The 11,997-nt window shown below is 28.7% G+C and overlaps 1 protein-coding gene across 1 annotated transcript; it reads right to left on the reverse strand.

The window, feature by feature from the left end:
• Window positions 1–6,000: 6,000 nt before the first annotated feature.
• On the reverse strand, window positions 6,001–7,743 carry LOC125861725 (cytochrome P450 71AU50-like). The gene is made up of 2 exons (XM_049541585.1): window positions 6,841–7,743; window positions 6,001–6,762 (listed from the first exon to the last, which is right to left on the reverse strand). Exons 1-2 carry the CDS (start codon window positions 7,705–7,707, stop codon window positions 6,151–6,153), a joined length of 1,479 nt encoding a protein of 492 aa, XP_049397542.1. The 5' UTR covers window positions 7,708–7,743; the 3' UTR covers window positions 6,001–6,150.
• Window positions 7,744–11,997: the final 4,254 nt, after the last annotated feature.

An 11,997-nucleotide genomic window follows, 5' to 3' on the forward strand; every position in this document is an offset into this window, starting at 1 on the left:
AGTTGTCTTTCTTTGACTTTAATGTACTAAGATGTGGAGCAGCGGAAGTGATTGAGGCGCACTTCATGAATTTGGACGAGTTCATTATTTTTTCGTAGATTTTGTATTGGAGAAATTACTTAACTATACTCATTTACTTACTTTAATATTCATTTATTCTTATTTATTTCAAAAATTTCTTATTTATCTATGTATCACGCATGTATTCCGTGCACAACGCTATGTATTCCGCTATGTGGAATGTATCAAACNCAAAGAGGCTCTGATAAGTATTATTTTCTTGTCTGTAGAATAGTACAATATAATAAATGCGTACTATAGAAATTACAAGTAAAATGTGATATTTTTGTGTTGTAGTTTTCACTTGAAATTTCCAAGTCAAAACTTGTGCAAGGACTTGAAGAACAATAAATACATTTTCATTCATGTATCCATAGTTGTCTTTCTTTGACTTTAATGTACTAAGATGTGGAGCAGCGGAAGTGATTGAGGGGCACTTCATGAATTTGGACGAATTCATTAATTTTTTCTTAGATTTTATATTGGAGAAATTATTTAACTACATTTCTTTACTTATCTTAATATCCATTTATCCTTATTTATTTCAAAAATTCCTTATTTACCTACGTATCCCGCATGTATCCCGTGCACAACGCTATGTATCCCACTATGTGGAATGTATCAAACACTATGTATCTCGTACACAAACACTATGTATCTCGTACACAACGCTATGTATCCCGTGCACAATGCTATGTATCCAGCTATGTGGAATGTATCAAACCAAATGTATCCCGTGCACAACAACTATGTATCCCGCAAACATTATTTTTAAGGAATTTTTGGTAAATAGAAAACTAGAAGGGATATGATGTTATTTAGTACTTATAATATGTGGTTCCTATAATTTATACTTTTATATTTATACTAGAAAATTAATTAAATATATATGTATATTAATTCATGAATCTCTAACAAAATTGATTGATAACTTATGGTAAAAAAGGAGTCGTGTAAATGTTTTCAAGCTAACCCCCAATCTTTTAATCCTGGCTCTACCTCTGAAGTAATAATATTTGGATAAAATTCACAAATATGATTTTATTTTTGTAATTAAAAACTATTTTTTTTGTCTGAATTTATGTGACACATATCGAATTTCGAAATTCAAACAAATCTATTTTGATCATAAATTTTTCATATATCTTTTAAATATTTTGGATTATCAATTATCATGACTTAATTATAGTACTTTTACATAGTTTCTAAATATATAAATTTCATTTAAAAAATTAAAAATTTTATGCGTAAATTTCTAATTAAACTTAAATTATTTTACTTTTGAAAAGTGAAATATGTCATAAATTAGGACAGTTGGAATAGTCATTATCAAGCAAATAAAAAAAAGGCAATAAAAGTTGTAGAAAGATAATTTGGACAGAGAGATATGTGTCATAAATGAAACTGATCAGTTAGCTTTCTTATTCATAAATGAATAGAAGTGTAGTTTTTTTTTTTTAATTGGGATAAGACATAAATATCTTTAAATTATTTCTGAAATTTCAGCGATAAATTTAAATTTAACTAATATTTTATTACTTTCTTATACTATTTTAAAATGAAATAAATACACTTTAAATGTTGTAACATTGAAAGTCTACGTACTCTCTAGAAAGCAAATAAAAAACAAAAAAAATGAGAAAACTTCCTTCAATATTATACACATTCATTTTTAATTGGTTATTTTACAATTAACTAGTACATATAATTATTGACAACTTAATTTATATATGTTTAATTATTTTTATTCCCTCCTCACTTAACCTTTTTATTTTTCTCTCTTTCATTATTTTTTTTAATCTATTTTTCAATTTATAATTATTTTTTTAAGAAATTATTTTTTAAAAGTATCCTTTAATTTTAATGTTTTAATTATTTCTTTTATGTGTATTTAATTTTTGCACTTATATTGATAGTTGTCTTTTTAAATACAAGACATTTGAAATCAAATCAAAGGAAAGACAAAAAGAATAAAAAGGAAAAATAAAATCAATAGAAAAAAAGAGAAACAATCAATAAGGGTTAAAAAAAAGTTTTTATTTTTTAAAATTCCGTGTGTTAACTTGGCTTAAATACAAGGCAAAAGAAAATAAGAAGATTTTTCTTAACTATATTTCTTTAAAAAATCTATATATATAAAGGAGGACCATAGACAAGGTGATGTGGCACCTCTCTATGGCCTCCATTTGCATTTAGCTTTTTTCTTCTTTTTTTGTTTTTTTTTTAAAATAAATTAATTATTATATTATAAAAATAAACTACTTAAATTTATGACAAATAAATATTTTATTGATGGAGGAACATTTATAACAAAAACTCTTCATATTATTTTATTATTTATTTGTCTCACTTATAATAAAAGGAGAAACATAATTTATCTTTTTTTGACTTTTTTTTAATTCAAATTAATTATTGTATTGTAAAAATATATTACTTCATTTATAATCTTTATTTTTTAATTTATTCACAAGGAGTTATTACCCATGACTTGCCCCTCTTTAATTTTTACTTTTAATAATATTCATAACTACTCTCATAATTTTTATGTCCATAACCTCCAAACTTAAATTTGTAAGTTTATGATATCTTATGGTATTTCTTTATTTTGCCTATAAATTCATATTAGTTTCATGAAGATTCACATTCACAATTATCCTTTCCCTTTTCATCATATTGGTTTGGTTTGTAACAAAAAAGAAGTACATGAAGGTAAGAAATATTTCATTGCAAATTTTTATTTTTTATTTCCTCTATTTTTGTCTATATAAATTCGTATTTGGTTTGTGAATGAAACTAACATGTAACAAAAAAAAAGTACATGAAGTTAATAAATATATCATTCTCAAGTCCTTATTTTTTCATTTCATCTATTTTGTCTATATATATATTCATATTTATTTTCATGAAGATTCACATGCAAAGTCATTCTCAAGTCTTTCTTTTTATTTTTATGTACTTAGACATGCTTTCTTAATATTTTTTAATGTTTGTATTATCATTCATCAAGCAAGTATGATTAAAAAAAATCTATGTAATTCTTAACAATGTTTTGTCTTTATGCAATTGCTCTTTCTAATAGTTAGTTTTCCGGATATAATATAGTTTGATTATAATATTTGTTAGATTTCAAGAAATAATTATTATTTAGTATTGTTAGTACTATTGAAAAGATAATATACAAATATATTACATATAGTTTAATTTTGTTCTTTCTTTTGACATAATTATTTTTAATTGGTAATGTGATATATTTTTTTATTCAGTTGGTTGCATATAATGAAGAGTTTGACATATGGATCCAAAATATGATGGCGGATCTACTTGCAAAGGAAGATGATAGAAGGAAAAAAAATGAAGCATAATTAGAGATTATTTTTTTACTTTGAATTGTATTAGCAACTTAGTTACTTTTGCTAGAATTTTCTAAATTTTGATTTGTATAAATAATTTAGCTAAATGTATTATATTGTCAATGCTAATCATTTGATCCTTTAGTATTCTACTTTTTCTTTGTTATGAAGCAAAATTAATATAATTATCTCATTTTAACAACAACAACAAAAATTATGATGATTAGGAGTTTCATTTTTATTATAATTATAAAAAAGTAATTGAAAAATAAAATATTATTTTCACGATGCCCATTTTTGGGTATGTAACAATCTGGTTTCGTCACTGTTCTTTTTGCTTTGAAATGTATTTATAATTTTTATGTAGTCACCAATTTTTATATTTTCTCTGTTCATTTTTTGTATTTTCACCCCTTATTTTTATTTATTTATTTTACAATTAAATAAAATCAATGCATAATTAGTAATACATTTAATGTCTAATAAAATTATACATTTGAACTATTTATAACTCATGTCTCTTCATCTTATTTGTAACTTTTAATATTAAATATTATTCATAACTTTTGTATGTTTCATTTTTCATAAATCTTATAAATATTTAATTAATGTTTAAAAAATTATAAGAAGCAAATATACTAATAAGGACATAATAAAAAAATCAAATTTGTTTTGACGAAATTAGAGTTTGAATAGAAAATTAGTACTCCTACAAAAGATTAAAACATATAAAATATTTTCAACGTAATACAATATATTGTTATTTCAACATATTATCGCTTATTCCATTTACTTCACTACGGTGAATATTTTGTTCTACTATATACATATACAAAAAAAATTATATTTTATATGTTTAAAAAAAATATAAAAAACCTATGATATCGCAGATGAAGAGAAATATTAATATTATCTATATAATCGATACTAACCTAAATATTACATATTTCATATTATTATCTTATAAATATTTCATATAGCCTCGCGATGCGCGAATAGTTTTACTAATAATAAAATATTTACTAGTGTGGCAACACGTGTATCATCGCAACTATTTGAAATTTAGTCTTGATTCCATGTTACCATAGAAGGTGCACGAAAATATAGAAGAAAAAAAATTGGAGAGGGGGATAGGTTAATGTAAACTAATTAAGTTAAAGCGTATCGCTTGTATTTTAATTACAATTTGAAGGATTTATTTGTGTCTTATCCCTTTTAAATTCAATAGATACTACTTTTTTTGTCTCAATTTATGTGGCTTACTTTCCTTTTTAGTCCGTTCCAAAAAGAATGACACATTTTTATATTAAGTAACAATTTAACTGTAAAATATCTATTTTATCCTTAATGAAATAATTTACAGCCACACAAATTTCTATCATTCGTTTTGGACCACAAATTTTAAAAGACTTCCTTTCTATCTTAAATTCCGTGCTGAATCAAATTACCTCATATATAATGGGACGGAGAGAGTTGTACTCTATTAATGAAAAAAGTTAATATACTCTATATAATTGATAGACGACAAAAATATATACGCACGTAGTTCAAAACAAAATAAAGACGACTTGAATGGATAACTTACACATGGTTGAGTAAAGTTACGTTAATGAGTCAAAATGAAAATTCAACGTGAGAGGAATAAATAAAGAGTTTAGTTTGTGGTAAGAGAAAGTGACTAATTAATGCTTTTAAGTAAATGAAGGGAGAAATTAAAGAAGATTAATAGAGTACGTGGAAAATTGTTAACGTTTATTTATATTATTGAGAAGGAATAAGATAGGTCATTGTTAACTAGCCATACACTTAATTTGACTGGAAATATCCATTTTGAAATCATTTTCGTGTCTTTATAATAGTATAATATAAGACACAAATTTTACTAGATTATAATCGAAATATCAGAGACATCTAAACTAAAGTAAATTTCTAAATCAAAACTAGAGGACCAATAACATTTTCATTCATCATCAATAGTCATCTTTCTTAATTTTATAATGTATTGGTTCCAAGTTTGATTTTTAATTGCTTAAGTAGATTCTAGGATGTGGAAGCGGTGATAACTGGATAAAATTAGGGAGGAATATGGGCAGTGCCGTGTGCAGCGGGACGGATTGAGTTTTAATTTGTAAAAAAATTAATTCGCTCGGTATAATTTTTTTTTTCATTTTCAATTTGCTCCGTATAAATCCGCTCCACATGAACCTATCTCACATAATTTTTTTCAATAGTTTCCCTTTCTAATTAAGTTTGATACTAAAAAAGAAAATTTATTTTTTCATTATGTTGTATTAATTTAATAGATAACGACTTAAAATCTTATTTTTTTAGAGGTCAATTGATGTAAGAAATTATATTAGTTTTGATTAAACCATTTTCAGTTACTATCTTGAATATTTTAGTAACTTTAAAGAAACTATTTTTATACATAATGCTCTATTAATGTTATAACATATAATAAGTTAAAATTAAGTTTGAACCCGCCCTCCCCACACCGCCCCACGTAGCCTTAAAACCGCCCTGTATCCGCCTGCCCCATTGCCGTCCCTGCTTATGATTATGGATTTTTGTAACAAATATGTATTAATTACTAGACCGTGTGTCTAACAACTTTCTTTATTAGTAATAACAATTCTTTGAAGAGAGAAGTACAAACAAGAGGGGCAAAACGTTAACGTACACCAATGCTAATGAAGTAAAAAACCCTAGATAAGGTTTACAATATCGAAAATGATTTTCATCATTCTTTTAGTCGATATTTAGGAACAACCATTAAATGGTTTTCTTTGCTTGTTACTATCCCAAAGTGCTCATCAACGTCCAAATCACAAGGTTGCATACCATTTGGAAGTTCCAAATCAAAGCAATGCACCAATTGTGCCAACATAAGGCGGACAACGGTGATCCCCAGCGGGATTGCAGGGCAACTTCTTCTACCAGAGCTAAAAGGTAAAAGTTCAAAATCCCGTCCACGAATATCTATACTACTTCCAACAAATCTCTCTGGTAAAAACTTCTCAGGCTCGGGCCAAACATTTGGATCCCTTTGAATTGCATAATGATTTATCATGATTCGTGATCCCTTTCGTATATGGTAGCCATCAACGACACAATCTTCCATGGCCTCACGTTGCGTTATTGGTACAACGGAATGCAGCCTCATTCCCTCTTTCACAACCATATCTAAGTAGTTCAACTTCTCCAAGTCTGACTCTTTTACCATTCTTTCAAGTCCTACCACTTGTTCCAACTCCTTTTGGAGTTTTTTCATCACATGAGGATGTCGAAGAAGCTCTGTTACTGTCCAATCTACCGATGTTGCTGAAGTATCGATTGCTGCAACAAGCATGTCCTGTTACACATATAAGGAAACACGGATGAACAAATTTAAATCGTATATAATAAGAAGAAATAGAAGTAAATAACATACGATGAGAATAGCTTTTATATTGGTACGATCAAACTGAAACTCTGTCTCTCCTGAATGCATAATGTCTAACATCGTGTCCACTAAGTCTTTTGATTGCTTTTGGTCACGAGACTGTTCATGTTCATCGATTATCTTCTCAAGAAATCCATCAAACACCTTTGAAAGTTCCTTAAGTTTGCGCGTGATTCCTTGGAGATCAATTACACCAAGGAAGGGGAAAAAATCTCCAAGATTTGGTGTTGCACCTAAATGCACAACTTCTTGAAGTATACCTTTGAATCCCCTCTTGTCCAATTCTTCATCCATGTACTTCTTTCCAAACACCATCGTACAAGTTATGTCAGCACTCAACTTTGCAACTTTTGCACTAAGATCAACAACACAACCACCATCATTTTTAAGCGAGTTGATCATAAGATCAACTTGTTGTGTTCTCACGGATTGAAATGAATTCATCTTTTGATGAGTTAAAAGGTCTAGAGTGACCAATTTGCGCATGTTGCGCCAATATGGTCCATACCTTGCAAATACCAAATTCTTATGACCATATGACAAATATTTAGCTGCCTCGTTATAAGGCCTCGTAGCAAAGATATGATCATAAGTTTTGAGGAATTTTTCGGCTGTATCGACAGACGATGCAATATATGTAGGTATTAGTCCTAGTCTAATATAGAAAAATGGACCATATTTTTTTGCTAGGTTTTGTAAATCATGGTGTGGTTTTTTCCCTAACAAATGAAGATGTCCTAAAATGGGGATTCCCGTTGGACCATGAGGAAACTTTTTTCTCTTGTGGATATTTAGGAACTCATACAAGGCATACACAATACAAACTACTACTAGTGTTTCCCATATCAAAGTCATGGCTAGCTAATATGACTTCCCTAATTTCTAATTGTAACCTCTAATGGAATATGTATATATATAAGCATCAATTGAATAGTATATATATGGAAGAGTCAATAATAGAGGGAAAAAATTAAAAAAAGTACCATTAGATGAAAGTGACCACTGAAAAGTCTGGATTAGTTTATCATATATAGTACTGATATTCAAATTTGGCTGCAACAGTTAGTTTGATATTTAGTGCCGTTTGACCATGCGATATGGTATCATGATATGAAATCATGATATGATATTATGATATGGAATTATGAGATAAAATTGAAGATTTGTTTGGACATGCGATATGAAATTTTTGTGTTGTATATTTTCTCATAAACATAAAAATCACATAAATTGTAAAATTATTAAAATAGCCCCAATTGTTTATTCATCTTATCAAATAAACAAAAAATTATAAAATCACATAATAAATTATTACAAAGTTATTTGTTCTCCACTTAAGTAATTGTTTCATCTAACTTTAATTTAATAAAAAAAATTAAACATAAATTGTAGTGTACTAGTCTTTAATGTAATCCTCCCACATAGTATGGACAATTTCCTCACGTTGAACTTGCATTTCTCGATCATGTGACCGAGAAGACGAACCAACATTGTTACTTTGAGCCATTTGTTGGTCAATATCCTCCGCAACTATATTTTCATGTTCATGGTATTCTCGCAAATAATTATGTAACACTGCACAAGCTATGACAATTTTCACTTGTGTATCAATATCATAATGGTTCATGCCTTATTTCAGTATTCTAAATCTATTTTTCCAAGCTCCAAAAGTCCGTTCAATCACATTGCGTAGAGATGAATGCCTATAATTAAATAGTTCTTTGTCATTTTGAGGCTCTCTTTCACTTCCTCGGTAATCTTGCAAATGATAGCGTAGTCCTTTGTATGGAGCTAAAAATTCTTTTGTGGTTCGAAAACCAGCATCAACAACATAAAAATAGTGCTTCCAAGACAATGTAAAGTTATAAAATAAATATTATCTCTTTAAACAAAGTTGATAGGAAATATGTAACTAAATACTAATAACTTACACATAAAATATAAATGTTCACTTATTAAGGCCATAAAATAAATTTATTAATGTGATTGTAATTTTACCTTAAACCAAGGCCAAAATCGAGTATTATGTCGAATTTTGAAATGTACATCAGTCATATTTTTTTGTTGTATAAATGTTGGTGTCATCTTCCTAATTGCCTCGGCAACTATTTTAATATGCCGGTTAATTATTTCAAGTGAATGTTGAAAAGTTTCACAATCGTGAGGTGTGAGTTAAAGTGACTATATATTGGTGAGAATAATAAATTTTATGTCGGTGAGAATAACAAATTTTAAAAAGTAATGATGTGATTATAAATTTTATTTACATATGAAACAAATGGTTAGTAGATATAAATGTGGGGTTGTTTTAACAAAATATAAACTCATGGATCAATTATTGTATTAAAAATATCTCAAATCATGATATGAAATCACCATATAATTCCATATCATGGTTTTTGGAGAATATGGTATCACCTCTCATGATATGGAATCATGAGATGAAATCAGCGTAAAATCACATGTCCAAACGCTGATTCCATCTCACGATACCATATCATTTATTTTGGACCACAAATTTTAAAAGATTTCCTTTCTTTCTTAAACTCCGTGCTGAGTCAAATTATCTCAAATAAAATGGGACAAGAGAGAATTGTACTCTATTAATGAAAAAAGTTAATATACTCTAGACAACAAAAATATATACGCACGTAGTTCAAAACAAAATAAAAACGACTTGAATGGATAACTAACACATGGTTGAGTAAAGTTACGTTAATGAGTCAAAATGAAAATTCAATGTGAGAGGAATAAATAAAGAGTTTAGTTTGTGGTAAGAGAAAGTGACTAATTAATGCTTTTAAGTAAATGAAGAGAGAAATTAAAGAAGATTAATAGAGTACGTGGAAAATTGTGTAACGCTTATTTATATTATTGAGAAGGAATAAGATATTTCCTCCGTCCACAATTGTTTGGCAGGTATACTAAAAATAAATATTCAAGATTAATTGTCAATTTAAACAATCAAGAAATAATTAGTCACTTTTTTCCAATTCTGCCCTTAATGATAGTGTAGTTCAATTGAAAAGTTATGTGGACTTTTGGTATTCTTGATATAGTAGGGTTATATTAGTCAAATTATACCTTGTATTAAATTTTCCTTGAGGGATGTGCATGACATTATCCTGACAAACAATTGTGGACAGAGGGAGTAGGTCATTGTTAACTAGTCATATACTTAATTTGACCGGAAATATCCATTTTGAAATTGATATAATTTTCGTATCTTTATAATAGTATAATAGGATGTAAGATACAATTTTTTCTAGATTATGATCGAAATTTCAGAAACATTTAAACTAAAGTAAATTTCTAAATCAAAATAGAGGACCAATAACATTTTCATTCATCATCAATAGTCATCTTTCTTAACTTTAATGTATTGGTTCTAAGTTTGATTTTTAATTGCTTAAGTAGATTCTAGGATGTGGAAGCGGTGATAATCGGATAAAATTAGGGAGGACTATGGGGAGTGTGGTGTGCGGCGGGGATTGAGTTTAATTTGTAAAAAAATTAATTCGCTCAGTATAACAATTTTTTTTTTTCATTTTCAATTTTCTCCGTATAAATCTGCTCTACATGAACCTGTCTCAGATAATTTTTTGAGCAACTTTCACATATAGCAAACACAAAATTCATATTTGTATGCTATAACAAAGTTTGCATAATTGCGCTCCATAGCAAACATAAATATGTATATTTCGCTATACATATACAAAAGAAAGCAGATGTATAATCTGCTTCGATATACATATACAAAAAGATCTATTGTATAAAGTGAGAGAGACGAGTGAGCGAGTGAAATCTGGGAGAGTGGTGAGCGAGATCTGCGAGAGGGGAGAGAGAGGAACGAAAATATATGTATATATACAATTTTCACGCATTTTATACATTTACGTTTTTGTATAAAGTGAGAGAGGCGAGTGAGAGAGCGAGATCTGGGAGAGTGGCGAGCGAGATCTGGGAGAGGGGAGAGAGGGGAACGAAAATATATGTATATATACAATTTCACGCACTTTATACATTTGCGTTTTTGTATAAAGTGAGAGAGGCGAGATCTGGGAGAGTGGCGAGCGAGATCTGGGAGAGGGGAGAGAGGGGAACAAAAAAATATGTATATATACAATTTTCTCTCGCTTTATACAAACACAAACACATTTTATACACTTGTGTTTGTATAAAAAACGAGAGAGGGAAGGGAGAGAACGAGAGTGGCGAGCGAGATTCAAAAGGAGAGAGGTGAAATAATAACAGTTTGCTATGTGGTACAATTAAATCAAACTATATTTATAGAATTTAATTTGAATTAATAGTTTGCTATTATATACAATTTTCCCTAATTTTTTTCAATATTTTCCCTTTCTAATTAAGCTTGATACTAAAAATAAAATTTATAAAAAAGAAAATTTATTTTTTCATTATGTTGTATTGATTTAATAGATAATGACTTAAAAATCTTAATTTTTTAGAGGTCAATTGATGTAAGAAATTGTAGTAGCTTTGGATTAAACCATTTTCAGTTACTATCTTGAATATTTTATTAACTTTAAGAAACTATTTTTATACATAATGCTCTATTAATGTTATAACATATAATAAGTCAAAATTAAGTTTGAACCCGTCCTCCCCACACCACCCCAAGTAGCCTTAAAACCGCCCCGTATCCGCCTGCCCAATGCCGTCCCTGCTTATGATTATGGATTTTTGTAACAAATATGTATTAATTAGTAGACCGTGTGTCTAACAACTTTCTTTATTAGTAATAACAATTCTCTGAAGAGAGAAGTACAAACAAGAGGGTCTAAACGTTACCGTACACCAATGCTAATGAAGTAACAAACCCTAGATAAGGTTAGGTTTACATTATCGAAAATGATTTTCATCATTTGTTTAGTCGATATTTAGGAACAACCATTAAATGGTTTTCTTTGCTTGTTACTATCCCAAAGTGCTCATCAACGTCCAAATCACAAGGTTGCATACCATTTGGAAGTTCCAAATCAAAGCAATGCACCAATTGTGCCAACATAAGGCGGACAACGGTGATCCCCAGCGGGATTGCAGGGCAACTTCTTCTACCAGAGCTAAATGGTAAAAGTTCAAAATCCCGTCCACGAATATCTATACTACTTCCAACAAATCTCT

This window comes from Solanum stenotomum, chromosome 4, assembly GCF_019186545.1.
Source record: "Solanum stenotomum isolate F172 chromosome 4, ASM1918654v1, whole genome shotgun sequence".
In the NCBI taxonomy this organism is placed as follows: Eukaryota; Viridiplantae; Streptophyta; class Magnoliopsida; order Solanales; family Solanaceae; genus Solanum; species Solanum stenotomum.

Coding starts and splice junctions, on each gene's coding strand:
- LOC125861725 (XM_049541585.1), bottom strand. CDS start 7,707: ATGACTTTGATATGGGAAACACTAGTAGTAGTTTGTATTGTGTATGCC. Junction 6,763..6,840: donor ATATAAAAGCTATTCTCATC/GTATGTTATTTA, acceptor TATGTGTAACAG/GACATGCTTGTTGCAGCAAT.